The 21,614-nt window shown below is 44.1% G+C and overlaps 1 protein-coding gene and 1 long non-coding RNA gene across 2 annotated transcripts in view; one reads left to right on the top strand and one right to left on the bottom strand.

The window, feature by feature from the left end:
- LOC143775769 (uncharacterized) overlaps positions 1-4,612 on the top strand; it is a 47,417-nt gene extending 42,805 nt beyond the window's left edge. The window contains exon 4 of the long non-coding RNA XR_013215702.1: positions 4,477-4,612. This is a non-coding gene — a long non-coding RNA (uncharacterized LOC143775769). The remainder of the gene's footprint in view (positions 1-4,476) is intronic.
- Positions 1,468-21,614, bottom strand: part of LOC143775768 (uncharacterized) — a 53,213-nt gene continuing 33,066 nt past the window's right edge. Inside the window, exons 2-6 of the mRNA XM_077264294.1 lie at positions 20,286-20,702; positions 17,608-17,763; positions 4,515-4,616; positions 3,927-4,052; positions 1,468-2,149 (exon numbers count right to left, since the gene is read on the bottom strand). Of these exons, the coding sequence (XP_077120409.1) occupies positions 2,012-2,149; positions 3,927-4,052; positions 4,515-4,616; positions 17,608-17,763; positions 20,286-20,651 (888 nt within the window). The 5' untranslated portion in view covers positions 20,652-20,702 and the 3' untranslated portion in view covers positions 1,468-2,011. The remainder of the gene's footprint in view (positions 2,150-3,926; positions 4,053-4,514; positions 4,617-17,607; positions 17,764-20,285; positions 20,703-21,614) is intronic.

The raw sequence follows: 21,614 nt of genomic DNA, 5'->3' as shown, positions 1-21,614 counted from the left end.
AATAAATCGGTACCGGAGTTATCCGTGTCCGTGTGCCTGGGAACTCACGGAGGCCATAAGTGCGGCACACGTGTGCCGCCCGTATGGCGAGTGGGTACCACACGGAGCGTGTGGTACCCACTCTGCATGGTGCTGAAGCTGCGATTCATATCTTCCCTGCAGCAACGTTTGCTGTAGAGAAAATATGAAGAATAGTGTTTAAAATAAAGATCCATGTGTCCGCCGCCCCCCCACCCCCTGTGCGCCCCCCCGCTGGTCAGAAAATACTTACCCGCCTCCCTCGCTGCGTCCTGGTCTGGCCGCGGCTTCTCCTGCATGCGGTCACGTGGGGCCGATCATTTACAGTCATGAATATGTGGCTCCACCTTCCATAGGGGCGGGGCCGACTATTCATGATTGTAAATGATCGGCCCCACGTGACCGCATACAGTAGGAGGCGCGGCCAGACCAGGAAGGAGCGAGGGAGCGGGTAAGTATCTTCTGACCAGCGGGGGGCGCACAGGGGGTGGGGGGGCGGCGGACACATGGATCTTTATTTTTAACACTATTCTTCATATTTTCTCTATAGCAAACGCTGCTACAGGGAAGATATGAATACCGGCTTCAGCACCATGTGGGGGGGACAGCGCTTACTGTAGCGCTGTCTCCTGCACGCACACGGACCCCAGACGGAGAATGTCCGTGTGAGGTCCGTGTTTTACGCGGACCCATTGACTCTATTGGGTCCGTGTAAAACGTGCGCTCCCACGAACACTGACATGTCTCTGTGTTTGGCACACGGAGACACGGTCCGCAAAAAATCAATGACATCTGCACAGATGCATTGATTTTTATGGGTCTACGTGTGTCAGTGTCTCCGGTACGTGAGGAAACTGTCACCTCACGTACCGGAGCCACTGACGTGTGAAACCGGCCTAAGGGTGTGTGCACACAGTCTTTTTTTTCTAGCGGAAACTGCTCAAAAGAATGAACAAAAGCATTTCTATGTAAAAAAGAATTGATGTTCACATGTTCAAGCTTTTTGTGTGTCTTTTAACCATTTCCTGTTTCTAAAAATAACAAATGGGTAACAGAAGTGGCATACGTTTATACTTGCGTTTTCCACTTGGACTAGATGCTCTGTAGTTTGCAATACAAGTCAATGGGAAAGCTCAAAAGATGTCCAGACATCTTATGGAGTGTATTGACATAATTTTTGCTTAAAAAAGTTACCATTTCATCATTATTCAATAGTGAAAAATAAAAAAACAGGAAAAAAAGATGATGTTCTCAAACCATGGGAAATCTCTCCCAAAAAATGCCGGTGGCCAAAATGTCGGAAATGAACTATGGAACCTACAGTGAAAAAAACAAAACAAAACAAAAAAACGCCAGTTTCCTAAAACATCTTTTGCTTGAATGCATCAGCAAGTTTGCTTGAGTTCAAAAGGCATCATGTGCACATACACTAATAAAACTCTGATCAGGTGTGAGGCGGAGAGTTGTTTTTATTATGTTACAGAATAAGAAAAAAAAAACAACAGATTCGCTCTCTTCGCGGAGCAACTCATATGAGAGAAGGACAGAGAATAAGCACAAGTTCCATGCTAGACATGGTTTTAACACATTTTAACATTTGTGAAATCACGTGATTGTATGTTAGTGTCTGATTTTTCCTCTGGGCCCTATGCTACCACCAGCAACCGATGTCACACAGCTTTATATCCTCTCATTGGTGCTACCTTACACTCTAGTGGTATGGGAAAACAGCTGTTTCTAAAGCCCCTTTAGAGGCAACTAAAAATAAGGTATATTGGAACTGAAGGGTAAAAATACTCTAAACACTTATGTTTCCTGTATATTACCCTAAGATCGAAATAGTAATGCCTGCTTATACAGCTCCAAAGTTAAAACAAGCATTAAAAACAGGTGAAGGGGTAAGGCTACTATTGTACTGTACTTCTTATGTTGACATCTACATTATTCACTTGCTCTAATTCTATGATTTATCATAAAAGTCTCAGAAAATTGATCAGCATTTGTTGAGGTCTTGTAGCAGGTCCATGTAGGCTCCTGTAAGTAGATCATCCTGTGAAATCTTCAGAGAGTTCATCAACCCTTGTGCTATCAGATCCCCATCCTGTGCCGTCTGGGAATCCACGAGAACAACCTATATAAACACATCACAAAGGGAAAACACAAAATAAAAAACAGAGAAAGTTATCAGAGAAAAGCAGAGAAAATATCTAATCCAAGTGACAAATCACTCATTTCCAAGCACAAGAACAGTAAGTAAACAAAGACACTTCTAGATAGGACTCAAAAGGGCATTTGTTTTTTTTTTGTTTTTTTTTACAAACTGGGCTCCCATTTATGTGCTACACTAGACCTGCAACAGTATTCTGTACTACTTAAGTACATATTAGAATATGTCCTTTTTCTTAATGAAGATAAGCATAAACATGGCTACCAGAATGGGAATCTATCAATTAGGTTCATGGTGTCCAAACCACGAGCAGCGAGAATCAGAGCCTGGAGGCACTATTGCTGTCAAATATGTATTTTTCTGAAACTCTACATTATTGCAGAGAAAGCATAGTTTGAAAAGCCAGGGACTATAGTGGAGGGGGGACACCTGTCTGGTCCGGCAAATTCCTCTGATTGCTTCTCCCAGCCCCACCCCAGTTGATTGACAAGTCTCTCCTTATGTATAGACATGGGAGGGATCGGTCAATCAACTGGGGTGAGATGGGGAGAAGCAATCTGATAGCCACACCAGATTAGTAAGGTCTCTTCTTATAGTCCCAAAAGAGTGTTTCAAACTATGTTTTTTGTAAAATGCTGCTACGTTTTAGGCCGGTTTCACACGTCAGTGGCTCCGGTACGTGTAATGACAGTTTTCTCACGTACCGGAGACACTGACTCACGTAGACCCATTCAAATGAATGGGTCTATGCACATGCCTGCGTGTTTTGACGGACCGTGTGTCCGTGTGTAAAACACGGAGACATGTCTGCTTTTCTCCGGCAGCACAGTCCGCAAAGCGTCCCGCACACGTGCACACGGAGAACAGTGTGCACTCTCCTCCGTGTGCTCGTACCGCCGCAGGAGAAACAGCGCTACAGTTAAGCGCTGTCCCCTGCGTGTGGTGCTGAAGCCGTCATTCATCCCTTCTGTCCTGCTCGGCTGAAAGCAACGCTTGCAGGAGAGAAGGGATGAAAGATCATGTTTTTTTTAGTTAAAAATTAAGTTTGGGGTCACCTCCCGCCTCCCACCCCCCGTGCGCCCGTCCACCCATAGGGGTAGAGCCGCGTATTCATCACTGTAATGAGCGGTACCACGTGACCGCTCACACAGGACAAGCTGCCGGCGCTGAAAGGAGGCATCGCTGGAGCTGGGTGAGTATTTCTTCTGCAAGCGGGCGGGCGCACGGGGGGTGGGAGGGTGACCCCAAACTTTATTTTTAACAAAAAAAAATAAAAAATTGATTTTTCATCTCTTCTCTCCTGCGAGCGCTGCAGGGTACAAGAGATTAATGCCGCCTTCAGCACCACAAGCTGGGGACAGCGCATACTGTAGCGCTGTCTCTCCTGCACGGTCCGCGTGGTCCTCAGGCGGCACACGGCTGCCGCACGTGTGCCACACTGATGTGCCACGTGAGCACACGGACATGGATAACTCCGGTACCGTTTTCTCCGGTACCGGAATTATCTGGATGTGTGAGACTGGCCTTAGAGTGAAACATACTTGGCTGCAATCATGCAGCCAGATGGATTCATGCTGCCTAAACCAAAGGGATCATGAATCTCGTGACCGATTCTCTTTAAGTCATACAGATAGATTACAGAGTGAATACATTTACTTTGGTTGTGTTATGTAGATAAGCATTACTTGATAAATTCAGTACAATACTTATGTACTTCATTCATACAATCTGCATTACATACCTCCAGCTCTACAAAGTCTCCTAAATCCTTTACTCTGTCAAGATGAATCCTGGTTTGTCCCACCAAAAAGAGAAAGCGCTCTTTTATAACTTTACCACGGACTCCGAGAGCTTCAGCCAGTACAGCCTAGAGATATAAAGGAGACCCACCTATACAGTTACTCACAAGTGTCTTATGTTTCAGCATTTTCATAAAAACATTAGAAATAATTCCCTAAACTGTACTGTATGTTACAAAAATGACTAAATAATAGAGAACAAAAATGCAGCTGGTGCTAAATTGTGGAGACAGACAACATTTCCAATGTACCGTAATTTTTAGTCACCCAATTACTTGATGCCAAGTTTTCCCATTAAGCTGCTCACCTTCACCAAAAAGCTGCACCATCGTCCTACTTGGCAACTCCATCATTTGGCTGCTAATATATGGGCTTCTAGAGAAACAAAGTCTGCTAGCGATCACGTCTAGAAGTCTACACATGGGTGGAATGATTTTAGTCATGTTGATTGCCATATTTGATATATGTATTTTCTCTGTCTTTCTGACCTAGGAGCAGCTTAGGAGATACCTACTGAGCAGGAACCATACCTCAAGTCCATGAGGATCAGCTGTGTTAGAGATCGAGTAGTTGGACAGTTTGGGCCCAAGTTGATCAGGACGCTCGTAGTATATCAGTTGGCCATTTCCATCCTGCATTAACACAGAAATAGATCTCACTAGGCCACAAGATACATCATATCACTTTGGCGCCGTCACTATGAAGTTATTTCCGTGCATGTATCTACTCTTGGCTTCACTCCATGACTGAGTTAGAAAATATGCAATTACTGGGAAATACAACTCTTACTTAGAAGCAGTGTAATATTATATAGAGGGGTTAAAAACTCAAAGGGGTTGTCAGGTTCAGAAACCCTTTAAGAAAATTGTAACAATAGATTGGGTCCTCTATTCGGTATCATCATCTTTTATAAATAAAAAAATGTCCATCTAAATAGATGAGATAGGCCAAACAGGTGACCTAGTGATATTTCATGTAACAAACATTGGTTGTGTGCAAAAAGTGTTACCAAAAGTATTTATTACAATCCTTGTCAAAGGTGAGGAGATGTGTGAATAAACTACAGTTTGCTACATAAAAAAACCTCAGATGATAAGAAAACACAGCATTTACTTACTGATGTATGTGAAGCCATGCGACCCTTTACAGCTGTACTTCAGCTGTACTTTATTTTTCCCTCTAAAATGCAGCATAGGTCATTTATAATCCATTTAGGTTAAATCTGATAGTATAAAAAAGCCCAGAATCCCAGATTCATCATGGAATCAACTTCAAAATGTCACAGTTTTTTTGCCCAACATGAAGTTGCACAAGAATGTTGCAACTTTTGGAGTTTTTCACTCCAGTTTCAGGCATCTCTACCAAACTGGACAAATCTGGGCAGTCCCGGACTGTAGTAAAATGTCAGGCTAAGTGGCCATACCAGGATGCACAGAGCACCCTAATTAGCATGCGCAGGCCACTTAATGAATTAGGTGAATTTTATCAGTGGCATACACCTCTTAATGAATTAGGATCATTTTATTCAAGCACACCTATCATTAAGGCTGGAGTACGAAATGCCAATGTTAATGAATCAGGGCCATAGCTTGTGCCTATAAAAATCACAACTTTAGTGCTCTAATCTAATTGCCTTTGTTGTACAGAAATGGAAGTTTAATCAAGCATGCTAATTAGGGTGCCCAACGCACCGCACCCTGGTGTAGTTAAGTCTCAGTGCCCCGTCCTGCCCTCTGGTCTCCTCCAACACCAGTGATTGACAGCAATGACTTACCTGGACTGAGCACTGTCTGCAGAGAAAGACAGGGATCTGGAACCAAGGGTGCACTGAAAACCCTAATTAGAATATTCAATTAAAGTTCATTTTCTGTAGAACAGAGGCAGCGATTAGAACATTAAAGGTGCAATTTACAAGGCTATGTGCTAAGTTTCTACTGTTAGTTCAGCCGGAAGAGACCCTGTACGTAGGCAGATATTTTGGGTCTTCAGGACACCAGACTTTTTTCTTTTTAAATATCACTATATCAATAGGCATAGCGGTTTCATTTTTCCACTGTAGGTGGCTTGTTTTTTTGTGGGATGAGTTGGTGAGGAGCTGGAGAGCTTTGGGGTATTTTTACAGCATTCACTGTACAGTACAAATGACAGATTCACTTTTCTTTATACCTCAGTACAATTATAGGGCAATACATTTTTATTTTTTTTTAAATTGTTTTTTAACATTTTCTCACTTTTGTACTAATTTTTTGAAAGATGAGTAAATATTTTTATTCATGTTATTTTAACCCCTTCATGACCCAGCCTATTTTGACCTTAATGACCTGGCCGTTTTTTGCAATTCTGACCAGTGTCCCTTTATGAGGTAATAACTCAGGAACGCTTCAACAGATCCTAGCGGTTCTGAGACTGTTTTTTTCGTGACATATTGGGCTTCATGTTAGTGGTAAATTTAGGTCGATAATTTCTGAGTTTATTTGTGAAAAAAAACGAAAATTTGGCGAAAATTTTGAAAATTTTGCAATTTTTACAGTTTGAATTTTTATTCTGTTAAACCAGAGAGTTATGTGACACAAAATAGTTAATAAATAACATTTCCCACATGTCTACTTTACATCAGCACAATTTTGGAAACAAATTTTTTTTTTGCTAGGAAGTTATACGGGTTAAAATTTGACCAGTGATTTCTCATTTTTACAACAAAATTTACAAAACCATTTTTTTAGGGACCACCTCACTTTTGAAGTCAGTTTGAGGGGTCTATATGGCAGAAAATACCCAAAAGTGACACCATTCTAAAAACTGCACCCCTCAAGGTGCTCAAAACCACATTCAAGAAGTTTATTAACCCTTCAGGTCTTTCACAGCAGCAGAAGCAACATGGAAGTAAAAAATGAACATTTAACTTTTTAGTCACAAAAATGATATTTTAGCAACAATTTTTTTATTTTCCCAGGGTAAAAGGAGAAACTGGACCACGAACTTTGTTGTCCAATTTGTCCTGAGTACGCCGATACCTCATATGTGGGGGTAAACCACTGTTTGGGCGCACGGCAGGGCTCGGAAGGGAAGGAGCGCCATTTGACTTTTTGAATGAAAAATTGGCTCCAATCTTTAGCGGACACCATGTCGCGTTTGGAGAGCCCCCGTGTGCCTAAACATTGGAGCTCCCCCACAAGTGACCCCATTTTGGAAACTAGACAACCCAAGGAACTTATCTAGAAGCATACTGAGCACTTTAAACCCCCAGGTGCTTCACAAATTGATCCGTAAAAATGAAAAAGTACTTTTTTTCACAAAAAAATTCTTACAGCCTCAATTTTTTCATTTTCACATGGGCAACAGGATAAAATGGATCCTAAAATGTGTTGGGAAATTTCTCCTGAGTACACCGATACCTCACATGTGGGGGTAAACCACTGTTTGGGGCACATGGTAAGGCTCGGAAGGGAAGGAGCGCCATTTGACTTTTTGAATGAAAAATTATCTCCATTGTTAGCGGACACCATGTCGCGTTTGGAAAGCCCCTGTGTGCCTAAACATTGGAGCTCCCCCACAAGTGACCCCATTTTGGAAACTAGACCCCCAAGGAACTTATCTAGAAGCATAGTGAGCACTTTAACCCCTTAACGACCTTTGACGCATACGCTGCGTCATGAAAGTCGGTGCCAAAACGACCTATGACGCAGCGTATGCGTCATGGAATGATCGCGTCCCTGCAGATCGGGTGAAGGGGTTAACTCCTATTTTACCCGATCTGCAGGGAGAGGGGGAGTGGTGCTTCAGCCCAGGGGGGGTGGCTTCACCCCCCCGTAGCTACGATCGCTCTGATTGGCTGTTGAAAGTGAAACTGCCAATCAGAGCGATTTGTAATATTTCACCTAAAAAACTGGTGAAATATTACAATCCAGCCATGGCCGATGCTGCAATAACATCGGCCATGGCTGGAAATACTAAAGTGCCCCCCCCCACACCCACCGATCGCCCCCCCAGTGCTCCGTTAGTCCTCCGGTCCCCTCCGTCCGCCTGCCGGCTCCCCCGTCCTGCTGTCCGCTCCCTCCTTGCTCAGATCCCCCCCCCCTGTGCTCCGATCACCCCCCCTGTGCTCCGATCCACCCCCCCCACCACCCCTTCATACTTACCGATCCTCCCGGTGTCCGGCCGTCTCCTCCCTGGGCGGCGCCATCTTGGAAAATGGCGGGCGCATGCTCAGTGCGCCCGCCGAATCTGCCAGTCGGCAGATTCCTTACAAGTACATTTTGATCGCTGTGGTAGGTTCTATCACAGCGATCAAAATAAAAAAAATAATAAATAACCCCCCCCCCCCTTTATCACCCCCATAGGGACAATAATAAAATAAAGAATTTTTTTTTTTTTTTTTTCCACTAGGGTTAGGGTTAGAACTAGGGTTAGAACTAGGGGTAGGGTTAGGGGTAGGGTTAGGGTTACGGGTAGGGTTAGGGGTAGGGTTATGGCATGTGCACACAGAGCGGATCGGCCGCGGATCCGCAGCGGATTGGCCGCGGATCCGCAGCGGATCGGCAGCGGATTGGCCGCAGATCGGCAGCGGATTGGCAGCGGATCCGCAGCGGATTGGCAGCGGATCGGCAGCGGATTGGCCGCGGATCCGCAGCGGATTGGCAGCGGACCCGCAGCGGATTGGCCGTGGATCCGCAGCGGATCGGCAGCGGATTGGCCGCGGATCCGCAGCGGATTGGCAGCGGATCCGCAGCGGATTGGCAGCGGATCGGCAGCGGATTGGCCACGGATCCGCAGCGGATTGGCAGCGGACCCGCAGCGGATTGGCCGCGGATCGGCCGCTGCGAATTCGAAGCAGTTTTCCATCAGGTTTACAGTACCATGTACACCTAAGGAAAACCAAATCCGCTGTGCCCATGGTGCGGAAAATTCCGTGCAGAAACGCTGCGTTGTATTTTCCGCAGCATGTCAATTCTTTGTGCGGATTCCGCAGCGTTTTACACCTGTTCATCAATAGGAATCCGCAGGTGAAATCCGCACAAAAAAACACTGGAAATCTGCTGTAAATCCGCAGGTAAAACGCAGTGCCTTTTACCTGCAGATTTTTCAAAAATCGTGCGGAAAAATCTCACACGAATCCGCAACGTGGGCACATAGCCTTAGGGTTAGGGTTGGAATTAGAGTTAGGGTTGGAATTAGGGCTAGGGTTTGAAATAGGGTTAAGATTAGGCTTGTGGTTAGGGTTACGGATAGGGTTAGGGGTGTGTTGGGGTTACAGTTGTGGTTAGGGTTGGGATTAGGGTTACGGTTGGGATTAGGGTTAGGATTAGGGTTGGAATTAGGGTTACGGGTGTGTTGCGGTTAGGGTTGTGGTTAGGGGTGTGTTGGGGTTAGGGTTGTGATTAGGGTTATGGCTACAGTTGGGATTAGGATTAGGGGTGTGTTGGGGTTAGTGTTGAAGTTAGAATTGAGGGGTTTCCACTGTTTAGGCACATCAGGGGTCTCCAAACGCAACATGGCGCCACCATTGATTCCAGCCAATCTTGCGTTCAAAAAGTCAAATGGTGCTCCCGCCCTTCCAAGCCCCGACGTGCGCCCAAACAGTGGTTTACCCCCACATTTGGGGTACCAGCGTACTCAGGACAAACTGGGCAACAACTGTTGGGGTCCAATTTCTCCTGTTACCCTTGCAAAAATAAAAAATTACTTGCTAAAACATAATTTTTGAGGAAAGAACAATTATTTTTTATTTTCACGGCTCTGCGTTATGAACTTCTGTGAAGCACTTGGGGGTTGAAAGTGCTCACCACACATCTAGATAAGTTCCTTCGGGGGTCTAGTTTCCAAAATGGGGTCACTTGTGGGGTGTTTCTACTGTTTAGGCACATCAGGGGCTCTGCAAATGCAATGTGACGCCCGCAGACCATTCCATCAAAGTCTGCATTTCAAATGTCACTACTTCCCTTCCGAGCCCTGACGTGCGCCCAAACAGTGGTTTACCCCCACATATGGGGTATCAGCGTACTCACAACAAACTGGGCAACAAATATTGGGGTCCAAATTCTCCTGTTACCCTTGTGAAAATAAAAAATTGCTTGCTAAAACATCTTTTTTGAGGACAGAAAAATGATTTTTTATTTTCACGGCTCTGCGTTGTAAACTTCTGTGAAGCACTTGGGGGTTGAACGTGCTCACCACACATCTAGATAAGTTCCTTGGGGGGTCTAGTTTCCAAAATGGGGTCACTTGTGGGGGGTTTCAACTGTTTAGGCATATCAGGGGCTCTGCAAACGTAACATGATGCCCGCAGACCATTCCATCAAAGTCTGCATTCCAAAACGTCACTACTTCCCTTCCGAGCCCCGGCATGTGCCCAAACAGTGGTTTACCCCCACATATGGGGTATCAACGTACTCAGGAGAAACTGGACAACAACTTTTGGGGTCCAATTTCTCCTGTTACTCTTGCAAAAATAAAAAATTCTGGGCTAAAAAAATATTTTTGAGGAAAGGAAACACATTTATTATTTTCACGGCTCTGCATTATAAACTTCTGTGAAGCACTTGGGGGTTCAAAGTGCTCACCACACATCTAGATAAGTTCCCTTGGGGGTCTAGTTTCCAAAATGGAGTCACTTGTGGGGAGTTCCTACTGTTTAGGCACATCAGGGGCTCTGCAAACGCAACATGATGCCCGCAGAGCATTCCATCAAAGTCTGCATTTCAAAACGTCACTACTTCCCTTCCGAACCCCGACGTGTGCCAAAACAGTGGTTTACCCCCACATATGGGGTATCAGCGTACTCAGGAGAAACTGGACAACAACTTTTGGGGTCCAATTTCTCCTGTTACTCTTGCAAAAATAAAAAAATTCTGGGCTAAAAAAATATTTTTGAGGAAAGGAAACACATTTTTTATTTTCACGGCTCTGCGTTATAAACTTCTGTGAAGCACTTGGGGGTTCAAAGTGCTCACCACACATCTAGATTAGTTCCTTGGGAGGTCTAGTTTCCAAAATGGGGTCACTTGTGCGGGAGCTCCAATGTTTAGGCACACAGGGGCTCTCCAAACGCGACATGGTGTCCGCTAATGATTGGAGCTAATTTTCCATTCAAAAAGCCAAATGGCGTGCCTTCCCTTCCGAGCCCTGCCGTGCGCCCAAACAGTGGTTTACCCCCACATATGGGGTATCATCGTACTCAGGACAAACTGGACAACAACATTTGGGATCCAATTTCTCCTATTACCCTTGGGAAAATAAAAAATTCTGGGCTAAAAATCATTTTTGAGGAAAGAAAAATTATTTTTTTATTTTCACGGCTCTGCGTTATAAACTTCTGTGAAGCACCTGGGGGTTATAAGTGCTCACTATGCATCTAGATAAGTTCCTTGGGGGGTCTAGTTTCCAAAATGGGGTCACTTGTAGGGGAGCTCCAATGTTTAGGCACACAGGGGCTCTCCAAACGCGACATGGTGTCCGCTAACGATTGGAGCTAATTTTCCATTCAAAAAGTCAAATGGCACGCCTCCCTTTCCGAGCCTTGCCGTGCACCCAAACAGTGGTTTACCCCCAAATATGAGGTATCGGCATACTCAGGAGAAATTGCCCAACAAATTTTAGGATCCATTTTATCCTGTTGCCCATGTGAAAATGAAAGAATTGAGGCTAAAAGAAATTTTGTGTGAAAAAAAAGTACTTTTTCATTTTTGCGGATCAATTTGTGAAGCACCTGGGGGTTTAAAGTGCTCACTATGCCTCTAGATGAGTTCCTTGGGGGGTCTAGTTTCCAAAATGGGGTCACTTGTGGAGGAGCTCCAATGTTTAGGCACACAGGGGCTTTCCAAACGCGACATGGTGTCCGCTAACGATGGAGATAATTTTTCATTCGAAAAGTCAAATGGCGCTCCTTCCCTTCCGAGCCTTACCATGTGCCCAAACAGTGGTTTACCCCCACATGTGAGGTATTGGTGTACTCAGGAGAAATTGTCCAACAAAATTTAGGATCCATTTTATCCTGTTGCCCATGTGAAAATGAAAAAATTGAGGCTAAAATAATTTTTTTGTGAAAAAAAAGTACTTTTTCATTTTTACGGATCAATTTGTGAAGCACCTGGGGGTTTAAAGTGCTCACTATGCTTCTAGATAAGTTCCTTGGGGGGTCTAGTTTCCAAAATGGGGTCACTTGTGGGGGAGCTCCAATGTTTAGGCACACGGGGGCTCTCCAAACGTGACATGGTGTGGGCTAAAGATTGGAGCCAATTTTTCATTCAAAAAGTCAAATGGCGCTCCTTCCCTTCCGAGCCCTGTCGTGCGCCCAAACAGTGGTTTACCCCCACATATGAGGTATCAGCGTACTCAGGACAAATTGGACAACAACGTCCGTGGTCCAGTTTCTCCTTTTACCGCTGGGAAAATAAAAAAATTGTTGCTAAAAGATCATTTTTGTGACTAAAAAGTTAAATGTTCATTTTTTACTTCCATGTTGCTTCTGCTGCTGTGAAACACCTGAAGGGTTAATAAACTTCTTGAATGTGGTTTTGAGCACCTTGAGGGGTGCAGTTTTTAGAATGGTGTCACTTTTGGGTATTTTCAGCCATATAGAACCCTCAAAATGACTTCAAATGTGAGGTGGTCCCTAAAAAAAATGGTTTTGTAAATTTTGTTGTAAAAATAAGAAATCACTGGTCAAATTTTAACCCTTATAACTTCCTAGCAAAAAAAAAAAATGTTTCCAAAATTGTGCTGATGTAAAGTAGACATGTGGGAAACGTTATTTATTAACTATTTTGTGTCACATAACTCTCTGGTTTAACAGAATAAAAATTCAAAATGTGAAAATTGCGAAATTTTCAAATTTTTTGCCAAATTTCCGTTTTTTTCACAAATAAACTCAGAAATTATCGACCTAAATTTACCACTAACATGAAGCCCAATATGTCACGAAAAAACAATCTCAGAATCGCTAGGATCCGTTGAAGCGTTCCTGAGTTATTACCTCATAAAGGGACACTGGTCAGAATTTCAAAAAACGGCAAGGTCATTAAGGCCAAAATAGGCTGGGTCATGAAGGGGTTAAACCCCCAGGTGCTTCACAAAAGTTTATAACGCAGAGCCGTGAAAATAAAAAATAATTTTTCTTTCCTCAAAAATGATTTTTAGCCCGGAATTTTTTATTTTCCCAAGGGTAACAGGAGAAATTGGACCCCAAAAGTTGTTGTCCAGTTTCTCCTGAGTACGCTGATACCCCATATGTGGGGGTAAACCACTGTTTGGGCACACGTCGGGGTTCGGAAGGGAAGTAGTGACGTTTTGAAACGCAGACTTTGATGGAATGCTCTGCGGGCCTCACGTTGCGTTTGCAGAGCCCCTGATGTGCCTAAACAGTAGAAACCCCCCACAAGTGACCCCATTTTGGAAACTAGACCCCCCCAAGGAACTTATCTAGATATGAGGTGAGCACTTTGAACCCCCAAGTGCTTCACAGAAGTTTACAACGCAGAGCCGTGAAAATAAAAAATCATTTTTCTTTCCTCAAAAATGATGTTTTAGCAAGCAATTTTTTATTTTCTCAAGGGTAACAGGAGAAATTGGACCCCAATGGTTGTTGCCCAGTTTGTCCTGAGTACGCCGATACCCCATATGTGGGGGTAAACCACTGTTTGGGCACACGTCGGGGCTCGGAAGGGAAATAGTAACGTTTTGAAATGCAGACTTTGATGGAGTGGTCTGCGGGCGTCACATTCCATTTGCAGAGCCCCTGATGTGCCTAAACAGTAGAAACCCCCCACAAGTGACCCCATTTTGGAAACTAGACCCCCCAAGGAACTTATCTAGATGTGTAGTGAGCACTTAGAACCCCCAAGTGCTTCATAGAAGTTTACAACGCAGAGCCGTGAAAATAAATAGTAATTTTTCATTCCTCAAAAATTATGTTTTAGCAAGCAATTTTTTATTTTCGCAAGAGTAACAGGAGAAATTGGACCCCAAAAGTTGTTGTCCAGTTTCTCCTGAGTACGTCTGTACCCCATATGTGGGGGTAAACCACTGTTTGGGCACAAGTCGGGGCTCGGAAGGGAAGTAGTGACCTTTTAAAATGCAGATTTTGATGGAATGGTGTGCGGGTGTCACGTTGCATTTGCAGAGCCCCTGATGTGCCTATAGAGTAGAAACCCCCACAAGTGACCCCATTTTGAAAACTAGACCCCCCCCAAGGAACTTATCTAGTTGTGTGGTGAGCACTTTGAACCCCCAAGTGCTTCACAGAAGTTTATAACGCAGAGCCGTGAAAATAAAAAATAATTTTTCATTCCTCTAAAATTATGTTTTAGTAAGCAGTTTTTTATTTTCGCAAGGAGAAATTGGACCCCAATAATTGTTGCCCAGTTTGTTCTGAGTATGCTGGTACCCCATATGTGGGGATAAACCACTGTTTGGGCGCACGTCGAGGCTCGGAAGGGAGGGAGCACCATTTGACTTTTTGAACGCAAGATTGGCTGGAATCAATGGTGGCGCCATGTTGCGTTTGGAGACCCCTGATGTGCCTAAACAGTGGAAACCCCTCAATTCTAACTCCATCACTAACCCCAACACACCCCAAACCCTATTCCCAACTCTAGATATAACCCTAACCCCAATACACCCCTAACCACAACCCTAACCCAACACACCCCTAACCCTAATCCCAACCCTAACCCTAATCCCAACCCTAACCACAACCCTAACCCCAACACACCCCTAACCCTAACCCTAACCACAAGCCTAATCTTAACCCTATTTCCAACCCTAGCCCTAATTCAAACCCTAACTCTAATTCCAACCCTAACCCTAAGGCTATGTGCCCACATTGCGGGTTCGTGTGAGATTTTTCTGCACCATTTTTTAAAAATCCGCAGGTAAAAGGCACTGCGTTTTACCTGCGCATTTACAGCGGATTTCCAGTGTTTTTGTGCGGATTTCACCTGTGGATTCCTATTGAGGAGCAGGTGTAAAATGGAATCCGCACAAAAAATTGACATGCTGCGGAAAATACAACGCAGCGTTTCCGCGCGGTATTTTCCGCACCATGGGCACAGCGGATTTGGTTTTCAGTAGGTTTACATGGTACTGTAAACCTGATGGAACACTGTTACGAATCCGCAGCGGCCAATCCGCTGCGGATCCACAGCCAAATCCGCACCATGTGTGCACAGTCTAATGTAACCCTAACTCTAGTTCTAACCCTAATTCTAACCCTAGCCCTAACCCTAACCTTAACCCTAGTGGGGGAAGAAAAAAAAAAAAATATATATATGCTCTTTATTTTTATTATTGTCCCTACCTATGGGGGTGATAAAGGGGGGGTTCATTTACTATTTTTTTTATTTTGATCACTGTGATGAAGAAGACGGACGGACACCGCGAGGCTCGGTAAGTATGATGGGGGGGGGGGAATCGGAGCACGGGGGGGGGATCGGAGCACGGGGGCGGGGGGGATCGGAGCACGGGGGGAGCGGACAGGAGGACGGGGGATCGGGCAGGCGGATGGAGGGGAGTACGGGGCAGAAAGGAGGACTGGGGAGGCGATCGGTGGCGGTGGGCAGATTAGGTTTTCCAGCCATGGCCGATGATATTGCAGCATCGGCCATGGCTGGATTGTAATATTTCACCATTTTCATAGGTGAAATATTACAAATCGCTCTGATTGGCTGTTTCACTTTCAACAGCCAATCAGAGCGATCGTAGCCACGGGGGGGCGAAGCCACCCCCCTGGGCTGAAGTACCACTCCCCCTGTCCTTGCAGATCGGGTGAAATTGGAGTTAACCCTTTCACCCGATCAGCAGGGACGCGATCATTCCATGACGCCACATAGGCGTCACAGGTCGGATTGGCACCGACTTTCATGACGCCTACGTGGCGTCACAGGTCGGGAAGGGGTTAAGGTACATATGATTTTCTTTATAATTGTTTTTAATTCGATCTTTGAGAGGATGATGAATGAAAAACAGTATTTTTGTAAATAAATGTTAAAACTGGTGAAGGAGAAACAAACAATGTATTTTTCACTTTTTATTTTAATCCTACTAATGTATTTAAAACATTTAAAGGGCACCTGTCACCCCGTTTTTTCAGTATGAGATAAAAATACTGTTAAATAGGGCCTGAGCTGTGCATTACAACAGTGTATTTTGTGGACCCCGATTCCCCACCTATGCTGCCAAAATACGTTACCAAAGTAGCCGTTTTCGCCTGTCAATCAGGCTGGTCTGGTCAAAAGGGCGTGGTGTCTTCCCCCAGATCTTGCTTAGTTTTCCGTTGGTGGCGTAGTGGTTTGCGCATGCCCAAGGTCCCGAATCCACTGCACAGGGGAGTTAAAAGAGCGCGATGTGCACTATTTCATTGGTGATCGGTGGGGGCGGCCATCTTCCTTTGGCCGCGCGTGCGCAGAAGCGGCGCTCTGCTGGCTGCGGCTTCAGGAAAATGGCCGCGGGATGCCGCGCGTGCGCAGATGGAGATCGCGGCGGCCATTTTTCTGAAGCAGAGTTCATCTCGGCTTCAGGAAAATGGACGCCGCGATCTCCATCTGCGCACGCGCGGCATCCCGCGGCCATTTTCCTGAAGCCGCAGCCAGCAGAGCGCCGCTTCTGCGCACGCGCGGCCAAAGGAAGATGGCCGCCCCCACCGATCACCAATGAAATAGTGCACATCGCTCTCTTTTCACTCCCCTGTGCAGTGGATTCGGGACCTTGGACATGCGCACACCACTACGCCACCAACGGAAAACTAAGCAAGATCTGGGGGAAGACACCACGCCCTTTTGACCAAACCAGCCTGATTGACAGGCGAAAACGGCTACTTTGGTAACGTATTTTGGCAGCATAGGTGGGGAATCGGGGTCCACAAAATACACTGTTGTAATGCACAGCTCAGGCCCTATTTAACAGTATTTTTCTCTCATACTGAAAAAACGGGGTGACAGGTGCCCTTTAAGTGCTTGATCGCTCACAGAGCCATACTAAACCTCGGACCAGTCATGGCTGCAAATTGCACAATGGCTGCCTACTGTTGGCATGTACTAGCCTGCTCTGTATGAGAGACTGGTACATGCTAAAAGTTTTTCACAGTGGACTATTGTATTTTTAACATTATATCTTGATACTATTGATGCTGCATAGGCAGCATCAATAGTAAAAAGAGAGAGAGCAAGCGAGAGAGAATTTCCCTGACTGGAAATTCTTCCACGCATGCTCAGTTTCAAAAGTCGGAACCTGTCACTGGATTCCTGCTTTTGACAAGGGATCCTGTGCCCATAGGCTTCCATTATAGCCAGCGTCAGGCAGCGCAGGATCTGTCACTGAGCGATTTTCTGACGTGCAGAAAAAACGTCCCTCTGGATGTATTCTCCACCCGACGGACAGCGATTTTCCGACGGATCCAGTGCACGACGGATGAAACGGATGGCCATCCGTCACAATCCGTCGCTAATACAAATCTATGGGGAAAAAACAGATTCCAGCAGAAAAATTTGCTGGATCCTGTTTTTTCAAAAATCGACGGAAACAAAAAGACGGAAGCGTGAAAGAGGCCTTAATATTTGCTCCTGTGAACAGGACTAAGATAGAGCAAAATGTGCCCGACTCCATGATAGATTAGAGCACAATCTGCCAAACCTGAAAGTCCCGAAGCTTGAGGCGTCCTTTTGTGGTATTGAAGAAAACATCTCTCTGCAAGATCTTCTCCCCATTGCTTCCACTCAGCTGCTGGCAGACTTGAAGAGAGCCTTCCCAGTCATGAATCCTTGCTTTAACTTCTACGTTTCGCGGCATCTGTAAGAGACAAATCAATGGCTGAACATTGATATCATTGCTAGGTTGTATTTGTAATTTTACAACACAATAATATAGAAAATCACAAAAATAGAAACCCCTAGGCTATTTACTCCTTTTCGCAGAACTTTTGTAATTTCTATAAAGTTATATACCTGAAAGAGTCAGGTTATGTACATGTCACTAATTTCATTATATTTGATAGGGAAACCAGAGCTGCATGAAACACTATTGTTTCACCAAAATGGAAACTTTTGGACCTCTCTGTAAAGTAAGGCAGCTTATTGGATGCCCTTGGCATCATTTACTCAATGGACCAGACATTGTTGTGGCTTTCTTTATAAGTGGAAATTCAAAATGAACAGAATCTTTGGCCCCAAAACCCATGATATCACACATAACAGGTGGAGATTGTGCTTGGTTAACTCAAATCATCTCTACCCTCAACATATCTCCATTACAACCTACTGTATACTTTCAGATAAAGGGGACAGCAATGGGGGCAAGTCTTGTTCAAGGGATACATTTTGAAAAATATCTACAGCATGGGATTTACATCAAGTATTTACATCAATGACCTTTTTATCATTTGGGAAGGAACAATAAAAAGAAGCCTACTACTTTGTTTTTTTTTATCAGGCTAAGGTTACATGGCAATTTTGGTCACCTAAGAGCAAGTCTCAAATAGTGCGGCTAAAAAGCGAGATTTGTCTACAACGAGCTGTCTCATCTAGTGATAGTTACTATTTGGCAGTTAAAAAAACAAAATTGCAGGCAGGTTACAAGCAGCATCCAGTGAGGTCTGTGGTGATAAAGCTTTGTGCAATTTAATATTTGCAACTAAAAATCCAGCTGATTTGGATTTTTTCTGTTACATAAATCTCATAATGTCAGTTTTGTAATACAACCATAACATTAACCCAGATTACATGTAGTGGTTTCAGTGTCAGAATACAAGAGGCAACATTTCCCACAAATGGGGAATCAATTTTACTTGAAATATATGCCACCAATCCTTTAACCCCTTCACGACCAGAGGTATTTCAGGTTTTTGCATTTTCATTTTTTGCTCTCCTTCTTCCCAAAGCCGTATCTTTTTTATTTTTCTGTCAAAATGGCCATGTGAGGGCTTATTTTTTGTGGAACAAGTTGTACTTTTGACCGACACCCTTGGTTTTAACATATTGTGCACTGGAAAAGGGGGAAAAAATTCCAAGTGCGGTGAAATTGCAAAAAAAGTGCATTTCCACAGTTGATTTTTTTTTTTTACCATGTTTACTATATGCTAAAACTGACCTGCTATTATTATTTTCCAGGTCATTATTAGTTCATAGACACCAAACATGTATAGGTTATTTTTTATTTATGTGGTGGAAAAAAAAAATCCAGACTTTGTCACTAGAACAAAATTAGAGACAGTTATACAAAAGTGAAAGCTTCGTAAAAAGATAAATAAGTATCACAGAAAGACACAAAATGTTATATATATATATATATATATATATATATATATATATATATATATATATATATATATATATATATATATATATATACACTCACCGGCCACTTTATTAGGTACACCTGTCCAACTTCTTGTTAACACTTAATTTCTAATCAGCCAATCACATGGCGGCAACTCAGTGCATTTAGGCATGTAGACATGGTCAAGACAATCTCCTGCAGTTCAAACCGAGCATCAGTATGGGGAAGAAAGGTGATTTGAGTGCCTTTGAACGTGGCATGGTTGTTGGTGCCAGAAGGGCTGGTCTGAGTATTTCAGAAACTGCTGATCTACTGGGATTTTCACGCACAACCATCTCTAGGGTTTACAGAGAATGGTCCGAAAAAGAAAAAAAATTCAGTGAGCGGCAGTTCTGTGGGCGGAAATGCCTTGTTGATGCCAGAGGTCAGAGGAGAATGGGCAGACTGGTTCGAGCTGATAGAAAGGCAACAGTGACTCAAATCGCCACCCGTTACAACCAAGGTAGGCCTAAGAGCATCTCTGAACGCACAGTGCGTCGAACTTTGAGGCAGATGGGCTACAGCAGCAGAAGACCACACCGGGTACCACTCCTTTCAGCTAAGAACAGGAAACTGAGGCTACAATTTGTACAAGCTCATCGAAATTGGACAGTAGAAGATTGGAAAAACGTTGCTTGGTCTGATGAGTCTCGATTTCTGCTGCGACATTCGGATGGTAGGGTCAGAATTTGGCGTAAACAACATGAAAGCATGGATCCATCCTGCCTTGTATGGAGCATCTTTGGGATGTGCAGCCGACAAATCTGCGGCAACTGTGTGATGCCATCATGTCAATATGGACCAAAATCTCTGAGGAATGCTTCCAGCACCTTGTTGAATCTATGCCACGAAGAATTGAGGCAGTTCTGAAGGCAAAAGGGGGTCCAACCCGTTACTAGCATGGTGTACCTAATAAAGTGGCCGGTGAGTGTATATATATATATATATATATATATATATCCCCGAGCCTTGACATGACGCTTTGAAAGTAAAGGTACCTTACGGGCTCGTCTGGAACGGAGACCACTGCGGTGGAGTACGTTACTTATGGTATTGACTGAAACCAATGTCCCCACTGCCATGAGATCTTCCCGGAGATCCTTCCTTGTTGTCCTTGGGTTAGCCTTGACTCTTCGGACAAGCCTGGCCTCGGCACGGGAGGAAACTTTCAAAGGCTGTCCAGGCCGTGGAAGGCTAACAGTAGTTCCATAAGCCTTCCACTTCCGGATGATGCTCCCAACAGTGGAGACAGGTAGGCCCAACTCCTTGGAAAGGGTTTTGTACCCCTTGCCAGCCTTGTGACCCTCCACGATCTTGTCTCTGATGGCCTTGGAATGCTCCTTTGTCTTTCCCATGTTGACCATGTATGAGTGCTGTTCACAAGTTTGGGGAGGGTCTTAAATAGTCAGAAAAGGCTGGAAAAAGAGATAATTAATCCAAGCATGTGAAGCTCATTGTTCTTTGTGCCTGAACTACTTCTTAATACTTTAGGGGAACCAAACAGAATTCTGGTGGGTTGAGGGGTTGAATAGTAATTGACCCTCTGAAAATACTTTTCACAATTTAAAAAAAAAAATAAACAAAGAAATAACATTCTTTTTTGCTGCAGTGCATTTCACACTTCCAGGCTGATCTACAGTCCAAATGTCACAATGCCAAGTTAATTCCAAATGTGTAAACCTGCTAAATCTGCAGGGGGTTGAATACTACTTGTAGGCACTGTATATATATATATATATATATATATATATATATATATATATATATATATATATATATATATATATATATATTTAAACCCACTTTTCACATCATGCCTGTCTTAACTCATTTGGCTTCTGCCTTCATTAACATTTTACTATGATCTCCCCCTTGTGGTGGAAGTGGGATCTGTTCTATACTTTTATGGATCGATTGTTCATTTTCATAGTGCACAACCTCGCCATGCTATAACTAATTTCTACATTTGTGGAAAATACACACACAGTCAGGATGATAAATGTATAGAACATATAAAATGAACCCGGCACTCAACTTATGGTGAATCTCTTAGGATTTATTAAGCAAGAAACGTTTCGGCCTGTATTGGCCTTCTTCAGTCAACGTGCTGCCTGTGGGAGCTGTAGAAAATGAGGCAGTGAGAATCTGCCAGTGCTGTTAATCAGAGAATTAGTGTGTGCAGGCTCACAGGGTCCGTCGGTATAAAGGTCTAGGATGTCCTGGGTGGCCAGGACTCGCACGCTCACTGAACTTCATCTTCACAGGCCACCCAGGACATCCTAGACCTTTATACCGACGGACCCTGTGAGCCTGCACACACTAATTCT

Source organism: Ranitomeya variabilis, chromosome 5, assembly GCF_051348905.1.
Source record: "Ranitomeya variabilis isolate aRanVar5 chromosome 5, aRanVar5.hap1, whole genome shotgun sequence".
NCBI lineage: Eukaryota > Metazoa > Chordata > Amphibia > Anura > Dendrobatidae > Ranitomeya > Ranitomeya variabilis.
This window is presented reverse-complemented; position numbering and strand designations above follow the sequence as displayed.